This window comes from Siniperca chuatsi, linkage group LG3 (assembly GCF_020085105.1).
Source record: "Siniperca chuatsi isolate FFG_IHB_CAS linkage group LG3, ASM2008510v1, whole genome shotgun sequence".
Lineage (NCBI taxonomy): Eukaryota > Metazoa > Chordata > Actinopteri > Centrarchiformes > Sinipercidae > Siniperca > Siniperca chuatsi.
This window is the reverse complement of record NC_058044.1, coordinates 29,821,367-29,840,827: the sequence shown is the minus strand read 5'-3', so window position 1 is coordinate 29,840,827 and position 19,461 is coordinate 29,821,367. Positions and strand designations below refer to the sequence as shown.

General features: G+C 40.7%; 1 protein-coding gene across 1 annotated transcript in view; it reads left to right on the top strand.

The window, feature by feature from the left end:
* Positions 1 to 48: 48 nt before the first annotated feature.
* The window catches only part of slkb (STE20-like kinase b), a 21,634-nt gene continuing 2,221 nt past the window's right edge, over positions 49 to 19,461 (top strand). Inside the window, exons 1-17 of the mRNA XM_044191253.1 lie at positions 49 to 1,033; positions 2,562 to 2,726; positions 5,676 to 5,724; positions 5,969 to 6,118; positions 8,138 to 8,210; positions 8,398 to 8,592; positions 8,760 to 8,841; positions 9,861 to 9,992; positions 10,897 to 11,667; positions 11,765 to 11,895; positions 12,168 to 12,291; positions 13,961 to 14,140; positions 15,272 to 15,401; positions 17,647 to 17,771; positions 17,942 to 18,133; positions 18,289 to 18,414; positions 18,604 to 18,717. Coding sequence (XP_044047188.1) covers positions 884 to 1,033; positions 2,562 to 2,726; positions 5,676 to 5,724; positions 5,969 to 6,118; positions 8,138 to 8,210; positions 8,398 to 8,592; positions 8,760 to 8,841; positions 9,861 to 9,992; positions 10,897 to 11,667; positions 11,765 to 11,895; positions 12,168 to 12,291; positions 13,961 to 14,140; positions 15,272 to 15,401; positions 17,647 to 17,771; positions 17,942 to 18,133; positions 18,289 to 18,414; positions 18,604 to 18,717 — 2,889 coding nt within the window. The 5' untranslated portion in view covers positions 49 to 883. The remainder of the gene's footprint in view (positions 1,034 to 2,561; positions 2,727 to 5,675; positions 5,725 to 5,968; positions 6,119 to 8,137; positions 8,211 to 8,397; positions 8,593 to 8,759; positions 8,842 to 9,860; positions 9,993 to 10,896; positions 11,668 to 11,764; positions 11,896 to 12,167; positions 12,292 to 13,960; positions 14,141 to 15,271; positions 15,402 to 17,646; positions 17,772 to 17,941; positions 18,134 to 18,288; positions 18,415 to 18,603; positions 18,718 to 19,461) is intronic.

Genomic DNA, 19,461 nt, shown 5'->3' with positions numbered 1-19,461 from the left:
AACACAAAGAAACCTGACTGTAGTGTTTATTGATGCAATGGCGGCCGATGGATGCAGTAACACTACAAAGAACAAGTAGTACACCGCAGACTAATTATTTTTCTTAATGAAAATTAGCTGCAGTATCGTCGTGAATAGTTTAAACATCCCCCATTTCAGTTGTGCTTAGTCTCCGGTACAGACGAGGGCAGCAGAAGACTGAAATTACCCCGCCAACTGTCAAACACGCGGAGCACGAAGAGAAAGAACCACAGCCGCGCGCACTCGTGAACGCGCACAGACACTAAATCCGCTAGATTACTAAACCCGTCCCAGACCTGTGGGAAAGATGACTGTTTTTTACCGGTTTAGCGAATGTTAATGTACGGACCAACTGTGCCCATTTTTAACCTCAAGGAAACTAATGCATTATTCTTTGGCATACAACTATTTGGAAGGACGCTTCATCTTTTTTTCTTTTGGGTGAGAAAAAGACCCACAGGGTTGTTGTCGGACCAGTGGGTCGTCAGGAGTTGGAACAACGACGAGCTTCCCGTACTACTTTATATTTAAATAAAGTCTTGTTTAGACGGATTTCAGATGCTAGGACACGTCTAGGTTAACCTTTACTTATTATTTTAGGAGTTAACAATGACCCTGGACTGGCCAAAACAGTGTCAAAGGCTAAGCTAGGTTTTGAGCCTAACTATTAACGTTTCAAAAGCTACACACTGTGTTGACCAAGCGGATATTTAACGTTATAAGTTAACGTTAGCTAATGGGGCACACATGTTACTCCAAAGACTTATGCTAAAGTAAACTGTTCAAGGAAAGCGACTCTTATTTGGCGTTTTAAAGGTTAATTCCATTGTCAACTTTCCAATTGAATGACCCAGGATTCAGTATGTCATTTTTTAATTTCCGTAAAATATTTAAATTGGGAGCTGAGAAGAAGAAGAAACAGTACGAACACGTCCGCAGAGATGAAAATCCAGAGGAAATATGGGACATAATCGGTGAATTGGGAGATGGAGCCTTTGGAAAAGTGTTTAAGGTAGGTAACTAATGTCTCCTTCAGAGCTGCATTTTGGCTAACTTGAGTTTTCATAAAATGGGCCAAAACTTGAGTCTTTTGTAACCTCTCCATACCCAACAATGTTTGAAGCCCGACACAACGTGCCAACAGTTTCACCTCAGTCTTGCCTTGCATTGACCCACCCACCATCCTCAAACCAATACACCAGCCCTGTGACAGAGGTGGTGTTTGTTTACATGTGACAGACATTAAAATGTCATCAGATCCACTCATTGCTGGAAACTGACTTCCTCACTAACTGGTCTCATTTGCAAGCAAAGCTGACAATTGATCAAAGTTACCATTATCTTGGTCATATACATACAGATATAAGCTATGGCTAGACTTGTCTGACCTGACATTTACACTCCAAGCAGGAGCAAAATGTACTTTTATCTGTTTTTTGAACCAACAAACAAAATAATTCCCCCTTTACATTTCCAGAAAGCTGACCCAGTGTCAAAGCAACCCCCTTGTTATAATTTTAATGGTGCAATTGTTTGGTTTGAACCTCATGCGTAGCTGGAGCCAGAAGCTTCATTTGCATGAGTGACAGTAAATTTTATCACACAGGAGGGCTCTACCAAGTCTAATACCAGGAAGTCTGTGGCGTATGAATGCAGTTTACATGTTCTGTTTTGTTCTTTGTTGCCAAATGCTATTTTTGGACACTTTGAAATAGTTGGACTTAACCGAGACTTCATGCTGGAGTTACTTTGTATCTACTTTAATTAAGCCTAATCTTCTTGTACAATGATTTTGTCACAAGTTGCCAATTTCCCAGCATTCCAACAGCAAGGTTCACAGTGAACTAGACCTACTGTTCAAGAAAGGAAAAAGTACCAAAACAGATCCTTAATCATCATTATTCCAGAGTAAAGCTGAAGGAGATCTGCAAATAGTAAATTGCAGTGTTATGTTTATATGTCTGGGCTTTGGGCCATACCAGTTGTTATGTCCACTGCACTGATGCATCAACGGGATAGTCCACACTCTATTGAAATACAAGCTGTCTGCGTTAGTACTGAGGAGTAGATTATGGGGATTTATATTTTTTTAAATGCTGTATGGCTGACCACGGAACACGGGCAGGTCACCAGGAAGTGGCTGCATCCCATATCACAGTGTCGACTTCATTGAGCACATCCTGCCTGCAGTGAAGCCAAAACAAACAGGAGAAATTTCCACTTTAACAAGACATGTCTCATGTTCTGCTGACTTACTCAGACGTACAGCAAAGCAGAGAGGGTTTATTTGTTGTTTTTCGATGCTCTTAATAACTGTGTGAGGTGTTTATTGCAGTTCTGAGGTCAAGACAATTTAATGTTCAACATAAACCAGGTTTGGCCTTCTATGAGTCTTTAGGATTCATCTAGAGCAGTAAAATGAGAATAAACAGAAATGTTCTGAACTAGATCGGAGTACAAGACAAGCAAGACTTTAGACTGTGAATAAATGCATGAGTCATTTGGCCATACAACAGTATAATGACATTCTCATCCTACAGGCTCAAAACAAACAGACGGGCATCCTAGCTGCAGCCAAAGTTATTGACACAAAAACCGAGGAGGAACTGGAGGACTACATGGTGGAGATTGACATCCTGGCCTCCTGCGACCACCAAAACATTGTCAAACTCCTCGACGCTTTCTATTATGAGAGCAAACTCTGGGTGAGTAGAGGGAGGAGCTCTCTGGAGTGACATTGTCATCAGTGTTTCCTCCATGTTACTCAAGCAGGGGAAAATGTGGACTAATACAGCAGCTTGAATTAGCAGAAACACAAATTAGACCAATCTTGATATCATGATGGAGTATACAATAAATGTTTTTTAGCAGTGCAGCTTGTGCAGCCTAAGACTTTGCCAAAACTAAGAGTAAATGTACAAGGTCATTTATTTATCATTTTACAACACAAGGTTGCACAACGAAATGAGTTTGTAGTCCCTTCATGCTACACACATATAACATAACAGATTATTAAATTTATATTCAAATAGGGTAACATGTAAAATAAAAAAAACAATATATACAGTTATATACATATTACACTCAGGAAATAATTCTGCAGTGTAGTAAAAGTAAATTTCCCCCCAATGTAAATATGCTCTATAAAATCACAGAAGAAATACTGTTTCATTGAGTCTTTTTGGTGAGCTCTGTATTTCAGGTTTTATGATGATCACAATTGTATCTATGCCTTTAACCTGAATACTGTTACTGCAATATTTTTGCAGTATAATCAAGTTCCTTTCCTACTATAGTATTCTTATCAAAATTGAGGCTAAAGTTCACAGAGCAGCAGAAACAAGCAGCTTTTAGAGCTGTTAATCATCATACCAGTTTATAATCCATCTGCTTTTGACATGAGCTCATTTTTAAATGGCTTTGTTTTTTACTGTAGCCACTTATTTCAAACAGAACATGTATTTTTGGTAATCTTTTATCTTTGAAAACTACCACAAGTTTGTCTATGGCTTGCAACACAAAGCCTGAACTTTAGGTGTATTTCACACCATTGGAGCATCAGTGTTGGGCTCCAGTGAAAACTGATTAGTCGTGGTGCAGTGCCTTAGTGCCTTTTACCTTGGCCCTGGAGCAAACCTGTGTCAGTAGATATGGCTTATACCCAAGGGCTAAACGCAAGGGAAGTGTTCATAAATAATCAGTGTGTGTGAGGAACTCAGAGTCTGAGGTAGATTACAGGTTAGTCCAACCCAGTAATTCGGGGGTTTATCTTTCCTATCATTCACACACTCTATAGAATATCTAACCATGCTAAGCAAGTAACACATCCACCGTCGCAAACTACATCTTTCCACTTGATGCCAAAGCCTGAAATGTCTTTTAAAAAATCATACTCAAAAACGGCTAAAATACATAGATGAAGGACAGATTCAGAAATGGGGCATGTGCACATGAGTCAAGCCATGGTACACGATCGGAAGTGTGAGTCAATACACAAGCATCTAAAAAGACAGTCAGGTCATTATAAACTCCCATGATTACCTAAGTATTTAATTTCAGTGCATTTCATTGAGCGCTCTGCCCTTTTCCTCGCCATTGTGCTCCGAACAATGGCCATAGCCCGATGGAGGTTGTCTGTCTGATTTTTATCCTGGCCTGTGTGGCACCTGTTTGTGCAAGGAAGAGAGAGTGTCCAGGACATTTCTTCCTGGAGATGAAAGGCCTTATTCCACATAATCCCAGGAGGGTCTGGAACTGCATACAAAATTATGTCACCCGTTAACCTTTGTTTTCCTTTTGCTGTGTCATGTGACAACTTCAGTTGCACAGCAACAGTTTCTAGGCTTTAGGCCGTGATGTTGCTGATATTTTCATCCTTTTAGGCCTTAAAACATGTAGGTGAGATCATATACAGTCTCACATCCTCCCTCTTTGTGCCACATGAATGGATTAGAAAATATGTGGGTGCGTACTTCTCCATGTATTTGTGTGTGTGTGTCAAATAAACAAGTGAGAGAGGAAGCCACAGCCCTGGCCCATGGTTCCTCTCTGCCTGCTGCCACTCTGAAAAACCACTGTGGGGGCCATTGTACAACAGCAGAGCCACTAAAACAACAGCACGCCTACAGAGAAACATAGAATGGTGTGCGTGTTGAATAGCCAAGACTGTTCTGAGACTTGAGGCATTGTATGTCTTGTAAGGGCTTTGTTGTTGTAAGTAGAACAGTCTTGAAAAGCTCAACTGAATAATGGAATGCCATTTGAACCTTGGTGAAAAGTTAGAGCTAGTCTCTTTTAGGAAATAGGTTCTCAAAATAGATTTTATCACTTGCTATTTAAAATGCAGGCTGACCCTGTAACAAAAGCTAGGGTCTTAACCAACGTATCAACCACAATTAGTTTCTCAATGGTTAAATAATTGCAGAATTGCAGCTTTACTTCCTCTTCCTTAACGTGTGACATTTGGCCAAGTGTAGAGGAGTGAGTTAGCATTGCGCTATAAGGCTAGCCTTGTGTCTAAGCTTAATAAAGACACTCTGCTCCAGATGCTTTACCTTACCTACTGCCATATTCATACTCACGCCTGCCTGAGGTGCTGTGTCCATAGAAACTTTAATCCTATTTACAGGCCTACGGTCTGGCAATATAGCTAGCTAGCTAACTAGCAGCTGTGTTAAACCTTTTCCACAATGTGGCCGCAACTGGGCCAATCCTCTTACATCAACACTCATACTGAAAGCTCCTAAATGCCTTTAAGGGCTCAGAGTGTTTCATTCACGCAGGCTGGGTGGAGGTTCGTTCTCAAATTGCCTAGCCAAGTAAGTAGTTGGGGTACATGATGATGATGATGATGAGTGCCTTTTTGAGTTTTGTATGTATATTGCAGCAGAATAAATACACGGAGGCAAGCATTTCTCTCTGAGCTTTAGAACCTTCCAGACCATCACAATAGATTTGAGAGGTCACTGGGTTCTACCAGAGCATTACTGCCTCATAAATGGCCTGCACTCATCTCTGTTTGAAATGAATTTTGTAGCACAGCTCATTGCTGACCACTAGTGTGGTGCGCGCTGTTTTACGTAAACAAATACCTGTATTGCAAATGTTGTTGAAAAACACTTTGACTCCGTGTTCCTTTTTCTCCTCGCTGGCAGATCCTCATTGAGTTCTGTGCAGGAGGGGCTGTGGATGCTGTCATGCTAGGTGAGTCAGCCTTTTCACTTTGCATACATGTTATAATGCCAAAAAGGAAACTGTTCAGAAAGCAGCACTAAACAGCAAAGTGAAAGGACAGGTTTTCTGTAGACCACCCACATATCACATGCTTCATCCATCAATACACTAAATGTAGCTTAACCCTTATTGCCATTTATGATTAGGTTGGATTAGTGTATTCCACGGTCAGGAATGTTAAGCATGTGTTTGTGTGACCCTCGTCCCTCTGCAGAACTGGAGAGACCCCTTACAGAGCCTCAGATCAGGGTGGTATGTAAGCAGACTCTGCAGGCCCTCGTCTACCTCCACGACAACAACATCATCCACAGAGACCTGAAGGCTGGCAACATCCTCCTCACACTGGACGGTGACGTCAAGCTAGGTAAGGGCAAAGTCAAATCTAGCTGTTAACACCAAAAAGTACATCAAGGTAGCTACAGACCCCGTCTCAACCTGTCTCCTGTAATACCCACAATTTACATGATTACGACCCTCAATCCATAATAATAACTTTATTTATATAGCACCTTTCAAAAACAAGATACAAAGTGATTTACAATAAAAACAATAATAAAACTAAATAACATCCAAAACATAACATATAAAATCATTTCAATAGTTACAACAAATAGCATCAGTTAAGAAAAAGCCATAAGATGAAAGTGGGTCTAAAGAAGACTCAACTCTGAGTCAAAAATAACACCTAGATTGTGGGCCTCTTTTTTTTAAACATTTTTAGATAAGGCACCCAGACTAGAGGAGAGGTTTCAATTCTTAATTTCAACTAAGACATAATACTGGAAACATCGTGGTACCAGGAAAAATTAAAATCCATAGATGCTTAAATGTGTATTGTTGTAGGATGAGTGGAGAAAACTGTAATCTATGTAATTCATATATGGTATAGGAGAAAGTTAAGAGCTAGGGAGAACTGTCTTGCCTTACAAGTACACTTTCCCTTGTTCAGTTATGCAATTTCTTTACTTTTCTAAAAGAAAGGAAGGAAAAATCATAAATGAGTTCACAGTCTAGCAATGTAGACTGTTTGCCCTTAGCTACAGTCTCCGTGTATTTATCTCGTGTTTCTTCATGATTTAACTGTTGGAAATGGCACAGGAATGTACTGTACAGTGATACCATCCATTATTTATAGCCGCATTCATACATGCAGCCCAAATACATTGTTAGGTTCAGTTATCTCAGCGGGTCTCACAGGTCTCTCTAACAGAAAAACTGTGTCGAGTCGAGGTAAAACAACTTTACCTCTTTGAAGTTTACCACACAAATTCTTTTTGCTCGTTTAATGCAATAAACTTAAAAATTCACATGATCCTTTTCATGACATTACACTCTATGCACGTAAAACAGTCATAAGAAAGAATGTTGTGACTTTTTGTATGCTTTTCCCAGAGTTGTGCTGCTCTTGTTCCTACTACACAAGATTTCCAGAATGACACAGAAAACTGACACAAAAGCTGCCATATTTACTTGACATTTTCAGTTTGTTACAACTAGGGTTTTATTTTTGTAGTTTTTGCCATTATTCCTACCAGTAATAATAAATAATCAAATATTAAATAAAAATGCAATAAACTATTTTAAAAACAGTCATCAGGATTGACAAATTGTTGTTTTTTTGTCTATATGTCCACAGGTTTTTAACACAGGGCACATATCTATATATGTATGGATAGAGGAAAGAGTATATAAGAACCATGTTGATGGGACATTCTGAGCCTTAGTACTGTCAAAGCAACATTGATGCATCATGAAAAAGTTAATATTAAGGGATTTTGTCACTCCTATTACTATTCTTTGTCTTACTTTCATTTAGAGGATAAACTACAGTTCCACAACTTACTTAACTGTTGTATTATCATTGCAGACATGGTGACATGAATTAGTGAGCTTTATGCAATTGTTTGGACCTGCTGCTCAGTGTGTACACAAACATGGATCCACAGCAGATGCAGTAATGCAGCTTACTTAGAGGGGTATGAGTCACTGCTGGTGGATGGAACAAGTGAAATAACACACAACAAGCATTTTGTCCAGTGACATAACACACACAGAGGTGCCTGTGCATCTGCCTGCTGGGACAAAGATGAGCCGTTACACACACACACACACACACACACGCTCACACACACGATACAAACAAGGCCTGATGTCATCATGCAAATGTGAGTGTTATAACATATGCTATAACGTATTTGTTTTTTGGGCTGTGTTATTTTGTGTTCATTTCATGCACTAATGAGATTAGCAATTGTGCCGCTCAAGGGTACAGTTCTTCATTTTGTACTTGTTTGGTTTGTGTGGCTACATTTGGAAAATAAATGATGACCGTGTTCTTCCTCTGGCTAATTTCTTTCTCTATCTTGAATCACGTGTTTTTCAGCTGACTTTGGTGTATCTGCCAAAAACACCAAAACGCTCCAGAGGAGAGACTCTTTCATTGGAACGCCTTACTGGTGAGTGGAACATAAAACAAAAAATGTTTTCATAGTCAATAAAACCCCTTTTTTGTCCATTTCCTTGACAGAAAATTGAAAAGGAAAAAAAGTACACTATTGCTCACCATCAGTTTGGCATTTTTGCCTTTCTTCCAACCATGAACTTCACATCTCCTTTCAATGACTTCCTGTTCTTTCTTTCCAGGATGGCTCCAGAGGTGGTGATGTGCGAGACGTCGAAGGATCGTCCATATGACTACAAGGCTGATATCTGGTCCCTTGGGGTCACCTTGATTGAGCTGGCACAGATTGAGCCACCCAATCACGAGATGAACCCCATGAGAGTCCTGCTGAAAATAGCCAAGTCAGATCCTCCTACCCTGATGCAGCCGTCACGCTGGTGAGTCACAGCGTATAGCTCTGTCGTCCTGTTGGGAACGAGGGAGAAGTAGTTTTCATGACACTTTACACCACGCAGAGATCCTTGAGGTAGAAGAACAATACTTTTTTTTTTTATTGTACAAGACCATATTCAAGTCAGTTTTTTTACCACTTCCACCCTTTAAGGTCCCCAGAATTCAGTGATTTCTTAAAGCGGTGTCTAGACAAGCATGTGGACAACAGATGGAATCCGACGCAACTGCTACAGGTACCTTTCTCTTGAACATTTACACAAGTTTTTCACTCAAGTTCTGAACCCCTATTTCACTATCTATCAGTTCCCCCAGGCCCGTACCAGGCCACTTAAATCAAGTGATAATCCTCATTCCCCATCCCATACCCATGTACCATCTGCCATTCAGAGTGTAAGCAGCGGAGTCCTAGACGACATCTGTTTACCTGCTTGGTGTCAGGTCTGTGTCAGGTACTGAACCGTGTGTCCTGGCAGGACTGACACTCATCCCTTTGTGCCTGAGCTGACGTCAGCGGTGCAGGCTTTTCTTTTTCCATAGGGTTTAAGGTGCTTGCCAAGTCAGAGCCACTTACTTACAGAGAGGCAGGAAGGACACATTCATACACACACACACACACACACACAGCAAATACTGTACAGCGCTGCAGCTAAAGGATTGTTCTCAGAGGAAGACTCAATGGGCTTGAAAATACAAAATAGCGGTCTACCGCCAATGAAGGTTTTGATATCGAAGAAGCTGCATATTCTCAGGCCAGCGATAGAATATGTGCAGCATGTTTCTAAGCCGAAGAAGGTGAGGACGTTGTCAAGAGATGTAGATGCAGTGGGTGTAGTCTTACCTTGGTTTGCATTAAAGAAGTTTACTGATCAATTTATTTATTTGTTTATTGTGAAGTCACACTATTGTGAAAATTCCAGAGGGAGACAGAGTAACAGAATGAAGGAGGAAGAAAAGTGTTAAATATTTTTCCAGTATTGTTTAATGTGTGTTTTTTGGATGCACTTTGTTGTGTCTTATATAGGCTTAATAGTCTGTTATACTGTGAGCAATTTATATCTCAAAATCTATTGGATTAGTTGTTGGTGGGGTGTCAAGTCTTTGCTGCCAACTATATTGAAGTGTTTCTATTAAAGCACTGTTTAATGTTGAGTTTACCACAACATATGCTATGCACTGGGTGTTAACATATCAATTAAATCTTGATTGCTAATCGTGTTTTTTTTTTTTTTTTTTGTTGTTGTTTTTTTGACAGCATTCATTTGTGTCCAGTGTGACAGACAACAAGCCGCTGAGGGAGCTCATAGCTGAGGCGAAGGCTGAGGTCACCGAGGAGATTGAAGAGCACAAAGAGGAAGAAGAGGAGGAAGAGACAGAAGCACATCTGGTGTGTAAACATTTACAAAAATCAGTTTGCAAAAGGTTTGCTAGAGGAAATTGCAGTGTTGAAGGAAGAATGCTAGCAGTTGGTTATGTTTATTTTTATAGTTTTGTTTTCATTAAACAGGGCACACTGAATTTGCAGATGCACAGTATGCCTACACCTGTTCTGCTAACTGCCACACATTGGCCTATACTTCATATTTATGACTTTATTGATTAATGTAACATTAATCAGCAACTATTTTAATAATCAGTGAATAGTTTTACTTATTTCCAGCTTCTCAAATGGGAGGATTTGCTGTGTTTTATATCACTGTAAGCTAAATATCTTTTAGTTTGGGACTGTTGGTCAGATAAAACAAGCAATTTGAATGTGTCACCTTAGGCTCTGGGTAATTGTGAGTTTCATTTTTCACAATTTTCTGACATTTTATAATAACGATCAATCAATTGAGAAAATAAACGTCAGATTAATCGATAATTTAAAATAAAATCTTTAGGTTTGCATTCGTGATCCAGCAATATAAACATTTTAGTATTTTATATATTGTGATTGGGACTACATTTACCAGTTATTTTCATTATTGATTCATTTGCAGATTGTTTCCCTGAATAATCAGTTAATTGTTTGATCTATACAATGTGTGCATTACAATTACCCAGAATGCAAGTTGACCCAAAGATATTCAGTTTACCACATTGAAAACCAAGAAAAGCAAATCTGTATTTTGCTTGAAAAATGACTTAAAATGATTTATCAATTATCAGTTCATTTTTTGTCGATCAAGTAATGGATTAATCGACGAATCGTTTCAGCTCTTATAGTGAATGGTCATTACATCAGTCCACCTCTATTGTGTTGTGGCTTTTGGAGAAACCAACATTCCTCACTTCTATTTCTTCTTCAGGGCCACAAACGCGCCCCCTCTGATGTCAGCGTTGCCAGCTCAGAGGATGAGAAGATCCCCCTCTCTCCCTCCATCTTGGAATCAGTCCCTGAGAAGGTTGAGCCAATTCTGCCGTTGCCCACACCCACTGAGCTCCCTGTGGCCAACCATGTGGTGGACACTAGCTTTGTGGAGGAGCCCGCTGCGCCTGCAGCTGGGGAGCACATGGAGGAGACTTCAAACACTCCAGTTGAGGATGGAGAGGTAGAACAGAAACCAGTGGAGGAAAAGCTCCCAGAAGCAGGAGTAGATGTTGCCTCCCCACAACCAGAGACTGAACCAGAGGCACCTGCTAAGGAAATGCAGCAGCTGGAGATTGCCGTTGAGGATGAAAAGGAAGTGGACACAGCCGAGGTTCTAGCCAATACACAGGCCAGCACAGAGAGTTCAGAGGTCACTGAGGCTCCTCAGGAGGAAAATATGACTGCTGTGGAGGAATCCAGCACACCAGCAGAGGAGGAAGAGGACCAGTACAAACATCTAAAGGTGACATTGACACTACCAGAGCAACAAAAAGTTCTTCCAAAAGAGGAGAATGGCGAGGAACCCACTGAAAAGGAAAAAATAAATGCAGAAGATGAGAAGGCGGTTCCAGACAAAGCTACGGATGACAAAGAGAGAGATTCAGACTCGGGCAGTGTCTCAGCCACAGATAACAGCAGTGTAGACCTCAATCTGTCTATCTCAAGCTTTCTGTCCAAAACAAAAGAGCGTGGATCTGTTTCCATACAGGTAACCCACACAGTCCACACACTCAAATATCAGAAAGTGTATTACAGATTCGCATAGCAGATACAGATCTATAAACCCTTCTTTCTTGTTTTCCCAGGACACTAGGCGTCAGAAGAAGACGTTGAAAAAGACTCGCAAATTCATTGTGGATGGAGTGGAAGTTAGCGTAACTACATCAAAGATCATCACTGACAATGATACCAAGAACGAGGAGATGAGATTCCTGAGGTATTCACCTGCCTTCATTTGCATACACCCTGGGCATCAGTTTTATGCAAATATTATGTAAATGCATTGCCCAGGAACCTTAGTGTACAACCTGACTCCTGTTTGAAGTTAATCTCTTAAATGCAGAATCTTTACATCACCATTTCAGAACTCAATTAGAGGCCATGTGTGTTCACCATTGTGACCTGCTTTATGCACAGAAAAAGACACATAATTAACATAGTTTTTCTTTTTTCTCTGCCTATCTCGCCTCTCTTCCTCCACCTTTCCAGACGCCAGGAGCTAAGGGAGCTGCGTCTCCTGCAGAAGGAGGAGCAGAGGGCCCAGCAGCAGCTCAGCAACAAGCTGCAGCAGCAAAAAGAACAGATCTACCGGCGCTTTGAACAGGAGACCACGGTGAGTCACTCAACTCAGAAATGTCAGGGAAGGAAACCGTTGCATCCCTGCTTAAATGTTTTCATGACTCTCAATAACATAATGCATTCCCTAGCCCTAACCTTAACCATCACAACTACAGGTGTAACCCCAACCCACACCCTTACATTCACTTAAACTTAATTCTAACCTAAAACTAAGTCTTACAACCCGAAAACCGCCCTTTGAAGAACTGAGGACTGACCTCTTAAGGTCTAAAACAGAACATAGATAGAAACACAAAGATAGAAGTACAAGCGCACACACCCGGAGACACACACATGCCCTTTAAACTAAAAATGACACTGTAACTATCTCTTACCAACCTGTGATAACCATTTCATCATTTGTTCCGTTAGTTGCTATTTCTGACTGCCTTGCACCTGGAAACTCTTGTTTTAGCCTGACTGACTGCATCCACTTTGGGAACAACTGCTTTAAAATGAAAATTCACTTGAAATCTCCAGGACTGGTCAGTGACCTCAATTGAACTTGGCAAGAAATGTAACAGTATTTTTTGTCTTTTATTCACTCTCTAAAAGGTTTGAAGGAACAGTCAAAAAATAGGAGATTTGAACAAAAATAGAGCAATTGGTGGAGAAAACTGAAATATCTGTAATATGTGTTATGTGAGTAATAGGTATCTGACAAGAAATACAGGCTGTCAGAGCACCTCGCTGAATTGCTTGCTTACTTTTCAGTAAAAATGGAAGTGTGGCACTCTGCATTCCAACACCTCCCATGACCGCTCAGTTATGTAATGTTTTTGGGAGGTCATTCAGCGCTTTTCACTTAATGCTGAGGTCCACAAAACTGCTCTTGAAGTTGCATTATTGTGCAATAGAACATTGTCACCTTAAGGTTTGGGAACACAATGAAGAAACATGGATGTGTAAAAAAACAAACTCATTCTGTGGTTGTTAAAGGTTTGCTTTGACTTTCTACAAACGTAAACCCGTCCAGATGTTGGAAAAAGTGTAAGAGACGATGACTCATCTGAGTGTTACTTTCTTCCACTGCACAGAGATCCAGATTTTGTGGTTCTTTGTGAAGTAGCCTTGGATGCAGGCAGTTTGTGAATGGCAAACTTGTCGCCAGCAACTGAGCCGTTCATTTTCTGTATGTCCCTGTTAGTGAACCTGTTCATCTTCACTGATGCAGTTTGGCACATGTTACTATTTTCCATCCGTTGCATCACATTAAATAATTTGCAGGGTTCATGACAGTCCTTGTGTTCATCAGCAATTCATGCAAAGCCTATTAGGCCTCTTTTGAGGTCTGTTGGCTGCCTCATATTCCTTTGAAAACTTACATAATGAAGGTTATTGTCAGATCTCTTTTAAGAGTGACTCATACTGCTAATGGCCTCTCAGTTTTGTATGACTCTCCCATGTAGCTGCTTCTTTAATAGTGGTTTTGTTATTTCAAAATGTGGTATTTTGTCTGGCCTCTGGGAATGTTGTGCATATTTTAAAAATTTTGAAAAATGATTTATTCTTAGACTTTGTTTATTTGGCATCCTCCAAGCGTCTTTCACATCTACAGCTTCTTCAAAATGCCTCTAAGATTTTACACAATGAAAGAACAAAATTGCTTCCTCTTTCACAACAATTCATTTCACTGATATGATGTGGCTCTCTGTGTCCCCCAGAGTAAGAAGCGTCAGTACGACCAAGAGGTGGAGAACCTGGAGCGGCAGCAGAAGCAGACCATCGAGAGGCTGGAGCAGGAGCACACCAACCGGCTTAGGGACGAGGCCAAACGCATCAAAGCCGAGCAGGACAAAGAACTCTCCAAGTTCCAGAACATGCTGAAAAACCACAAGAAAGAGGTTAGCATGTGGTCCACATCATGTTTAATTTCCTTTCACTTCCCTTGCCCACATTTAGTTCCTTGGGTAGATGGGATAGCTTGTAAAGTTCCTATTTATAGTAAAGTGCTTCTCCCCTGGGTGCCAACTGGTGCAGAGCAAAACACAGACTGTCGACAGAGCGAATCTGATGAAGCAAAATGCGAAACGCGTAGCTCACTCCTTTTTGTTTTTAACGTTAATTAAATAATGTATATCCTGGGATATTTATTTTTTTGGTTCCTATCTATAGTAGTTTGTTTTGATACTTAGGCACGTACACACAGATCTCTGATCTGTCTTATAAGTGTTTACATAACCACCGTTTAGCTGCACAGGGGCTAAATCAGTCTGCGCTGCCACTTCTTATTTATTTTCTCACGTAGTGCTAATCTATCCACAGCTGTTGTCTCATTTTATTTCCATCTATTGCTCATGGCTGCCCTGACACAGGGCAAACAGGGAGTGGGACTTTCTCCAAAGCATGTAACAAACGCTATCATAAAACGTATTAAAGACGATATTATCCAAGCCCCGCCAGAGGAGGTAATGAACGGGTTTTATAGGTTGTTCCGTTTGTTCTACTTTTCCCCTAAGAACGTGCTTAGTTTAGAATTTGTGGGGAAATTTGTAGACATTTAGAGACATGCAATAATAGAAAGCTTGAAAATGTTTACTGTATATCATTGAGCACTACATGAGCGTGTAAAATGTCAGGTTCCTCTGCGTTTGGTGAGCCAAGCAGGCCAGATTAATGTGACTGACAAGCAGGGGCAACAGTGTGTATTGCCAATTGTAACTGTCTGGTTCATCAGCTCAAGCCATGCTTAGCCTGAGGTGAACTTGGCAGAAAGCCTGTAGGCTAGCAAACACACTCAAAACCTCACCTATCCCACTTAATGTATTGAAAAAGGTTATTGTTGCACTAGATGATGCTTTCTGTCTGTCAGTGTAGAAGTGCCTCACTAATTAGTCTAAGATTTAGCATTGATTATTGTGGATGGAGGTTTTCTTGTTTCCTTTCTCAGATTCTTTGTGTATTGTAGACTCGGAGGTTAAGGCCCAGATCTGTTTTCTCATGTCATTTTATAATCTCTGTCTTCCTTCGTCCAGGAACAAGAGTTTCTTCAGAAGCAGCAGCAGGATCTGGACAGCGCTCTGAAGAAGATTATCCAGCAACACAAACATGAGCTCGCCACTATTGAGAGAGACTGCCTCAACCACAAGCAGCAGCTTCTCCGAGGTAAAAATAATAACTGGCTCTATTTACAGTCCAGTGTCGGTCAGGTAATGCTGTGATCATGCCGTGTGAGAGGGAAGGTCGTAACGGGAAGTATTCCCATGGTTACAGCTTGGAAGCATTCACGCCTTCGGATAACTCGAGAGTGTAGTTACCTCGTTTGATGGACTGATGTGAGCCATGCATGTTGCTTTTCAGACACTGTATGATTTAGTAATAATTTATAAGTGATATATCAGAGCTTTCAGAAAAATACAAGATTCTTAGTCGTAATTCTTGGATGTGGAACAAAGTTTACAATTTGGAAATGGACGTGAATGCTGCATAAGCCATGAAAGCTAGATAAATGCGTCAAAATGATGTTAATTTATTGCCTGTTCTCCTTGTCCAAGTTGGAAAGGCTTAGCTACAGAACAGTGTTCCTTAGAGTGGGTAGGTAATCTGTCTTATTCAAAGACATTTAAAGCTGCACTGATCAATATTTTTATATTAACAGTAAGTCAAATTACTACTGTATGTATCACCGCAGTTCTCCTCAGCTCTACAGAGCCTTTTAGCCTCTTTTAGCTCATTGTTTTAGTTTTCTGGCATCGCAAACTCCACTCTCATCAGCCTGGTTAACACCTGCAGCATGCAGCTGTAGCTGTACACTACCTGCCCAGCACCAAACAGCAGACAGACAGAGTTATCGAGCAGCTGTTGAAGAAAGGGCAACATTTAGCAGCTAATGCACCTGGTACTTTTCTCAGGAGTTGGTGGAGACCAAAAACGGGGCTAAAGGGAAAGACAGTATTAAACTCATTCATCAGGTGGTGAGAAAAATGACTCAACATGAATGCTGATGTTGCTCTTTGTCTGCTGGGTAAATAGGCAAGAGTTTGCTAACACATTTACCATAACAACTTTGTGAGGTGATGATATGTCAGATGTGAGCTTCTGCAACATAAGAACCTGGGTTCTCCAGTTGAAGGTGTCCCTACTTTATATACCACTCTAATACCCCAAATGGCTTCATAGCATTTTTCTTAGTGTTGCATTTTTGGTTAAATCTCAAACAAGGGATCTATTTTTCATCACCTTTTCATTTTATTCATTTTCAGTCATTTTCTTATTTTGTAACTATTATGCGTGAATTATCTGGTGTTAAAAAATCTTTTGATTGGCAATGTGTCATCAGTTCAAGAAAATAAGAGCAGGACTGGCTGGGTTTACTACATGATGATACTGTGATTATAAGAATATTAGAATTGAATAATTTGCCAACGACAGGAATCATAGTAAAACAACTAGAACTGAAACAGTTAGGCAGTTAATCGATCAACAGAAAATTAATCGGCAACTATTTTGATAATTGATTTATCTTTTTAAGTCGTTTTTCAAGCAAAAATGTCAAACATTCCCTAATATCTTTGGGTTTCAGACCGATGGTCGGACAAAACAAGCAATCGATTAATTAAAAATAAAAGGTATCGATAATGAAAACAATCGTTGCTTGCAGCCCCAAAAACGGCTTCTACTTGTTGCCACTGTTCTGTATAAACCCCTCTGATTTCTAACTGCAGGCAGGTTAACACAAACATTGTCTAGTCTTCTGACCACTCAAAGCACTTCACACTACATGTCAACATTCACCCCATACACACTCTGATGGCAGAGGTTGCCATGCCAACTGCTCATCAGAAGTGGGCGAGCCGCTCTACCTCTTCAGCTACAGCCGTCCCTGTGGTAGCAGAAGGTTTTTGTTTTTGTACTCTTGTTGCGTCTCGCTCAGCATATTACAGCGTTGAACATAACAATCTCATTCATAGAGAGTCAGATCAGCAGTAAACAAGCTCTCTTTGGAGGCAGCCTAAAATTCCCTCAGACCAACCATCACCGACTGCAGCCTGTTAGCAGTTAGCACGGCCTGAGACTTAATCCCATGCTTGTCCCATGTTTCAGGAGCTGCACAAACAACGCTTCTCAGAAATGCTCACTGAACCAATTCACGGGAGGTTGTAAGCGTGCTTTAGGAACTTGTAAAGAGCTTTCACTGGGAATAGAAATTGAGAGATAGTTCAAAGCTTACAAGCTGACATAAGTATCTCAAGCATTCAGCCATTTGCTTCTAATGAGGTAACTTTAGCACTTTTCCACTGTATACCATCTAGTAATAAAGAATATTGATATGCCCCTTAAATAAGCCTGTGAATGGTTCTTCTGTGTAATCATTTAGCTTTGTCCTTTGTTCACTTGTGTCTGCAAACAGCACGGGAGGCTGCCATGTGGGAGCTGGAAGAGCGTCACCTGCAGGAGAAACACCAGCTGTTCAAACAGCAGCTCAAAGACCAGTACTTCATGCAGAGACACCAGCTGCTGAAGAGACACGAGAAGGTACCGGCTGGATGAGGGACTTAGCCTTAGTGTAGCTTTTTTACATGGTTGATTCTTCTTTGATCAAGAAATTTCTCATGAAGTGTTTCAGCATTACAAAATAAAGTGTGAAAAAGTTGCCCTGGAAGCTCCCTCCATGTTCCGTGTCTGCTGGTGTGTGCCCTGTACAGGAGATGGAGCAGATGCAGCGCTACAACCAGCGTCTAATCGAGGAGATGAAGAACAAGCAGACACAGGAGAGAGCCAGACTGCCAAAGATTCAGCGCAGCGAGGCCAAGACCCGCATGGCCATGTTCAAGAAGAGCCTTCGTATCACTGGAGCTGCCATCACCCCCGAGCAGGAGAGGGAGAAGGTCAAGCAGGTGAAAAGCAATATGGAATGAAATGTGCTAGAAATTAAATTAACCATTTTTCTTTTGTCTTATATTCAATAGAAAACGCAAAATAAAACACAGTGAGCCCAAATTTCTTAAAAGAATAACAACCTGTGAAGCCTAATCGTGTCTCTGTTTTCCAGTTTGCAGCCCAGGAAGAGAAGAGACAGAAGAACGAGAGGCTCCATCAGCAGCAGAAACATGAAAACCAGATGAGAGACCTGCAGCTGCAGTGTGACGCCAACATCCGAGAGCTTCAGCAGCTGCAGGTACGCACTTTAAAATAACACTAACGTTTATCAAAACTTCGTTCATTTAAACGCGTTTTCTGGACCGTTATCTGCTATTTACATGCAGTCTTGTTTTACTTCACCATCCCAGCCAAAAAGAAAACCTTAGACGCAGTAACAATTAATAACCCTCCATTTTTATACACTGCCTCCCTGTGTGTGTTTCAGAACGAGAAGTGCCACCTGCTGATCGAACATGAGACCCAGAAACTGAAGGAATTAGACGAGGAGCACAGCCTGGAGCTGAAGGAGTGGAGGGAGAAACTTCGGCCCAGGAAGAAGGTGCAGAATCTGTCACACCTGCAGCACAAAACATTCCTCCCTGTCTTTGTTATAAACGCCGTTTCAGATACTGTGAATATCTGATCGTGTTATTCTGCGATACGATACAAACTGAATACATTACTAACACATTTAAACAAATTGGCAGTACACACTTAAATATCCTATGTGCCACAAATACATTGCCATCTTAATATTGAGATGAGGCATGAGCTAATATAAAATGTTGTACTTTGATTATTTTGGCCAAAATGATCTTGTTACACAGAATTATCTTGGTTTCACTAAAATCAAATGAAAACTGCCTAAAAGATGAAGGAGAGGTAACTGGCGACACTAGTGTTTTTTAAAAAACACAAACTATACTGTAACTGCTCAGATTTTGGTTTTCAGTTTTTTATTATGATAGAGCATGCAGTTAATATCGTTTATCGTCCCATCACAAATTATGACCAAGGAGATGATGAACTTGACTGGACACAGCCGCAGCATTTAGGAGAATCCAACTCAAAACACGGTTTTACACTCATGCAGTCATGTGTCACAAATGCATCAGATGGAGGTTTAACCTCCTGAGACCGGAGTGGTGTGACCAGGCTGTGTTTGTCCAACTCCTCACAGGTGAAGGCTAATAGACAACATACTGGTACCGGGTATAAAGGGGACCACATTAAACCAGTCTAAATCCCATTAAAAAGGCTCCTCAAATATTTTGATAAATGATCATATCAACCCAACATGTTT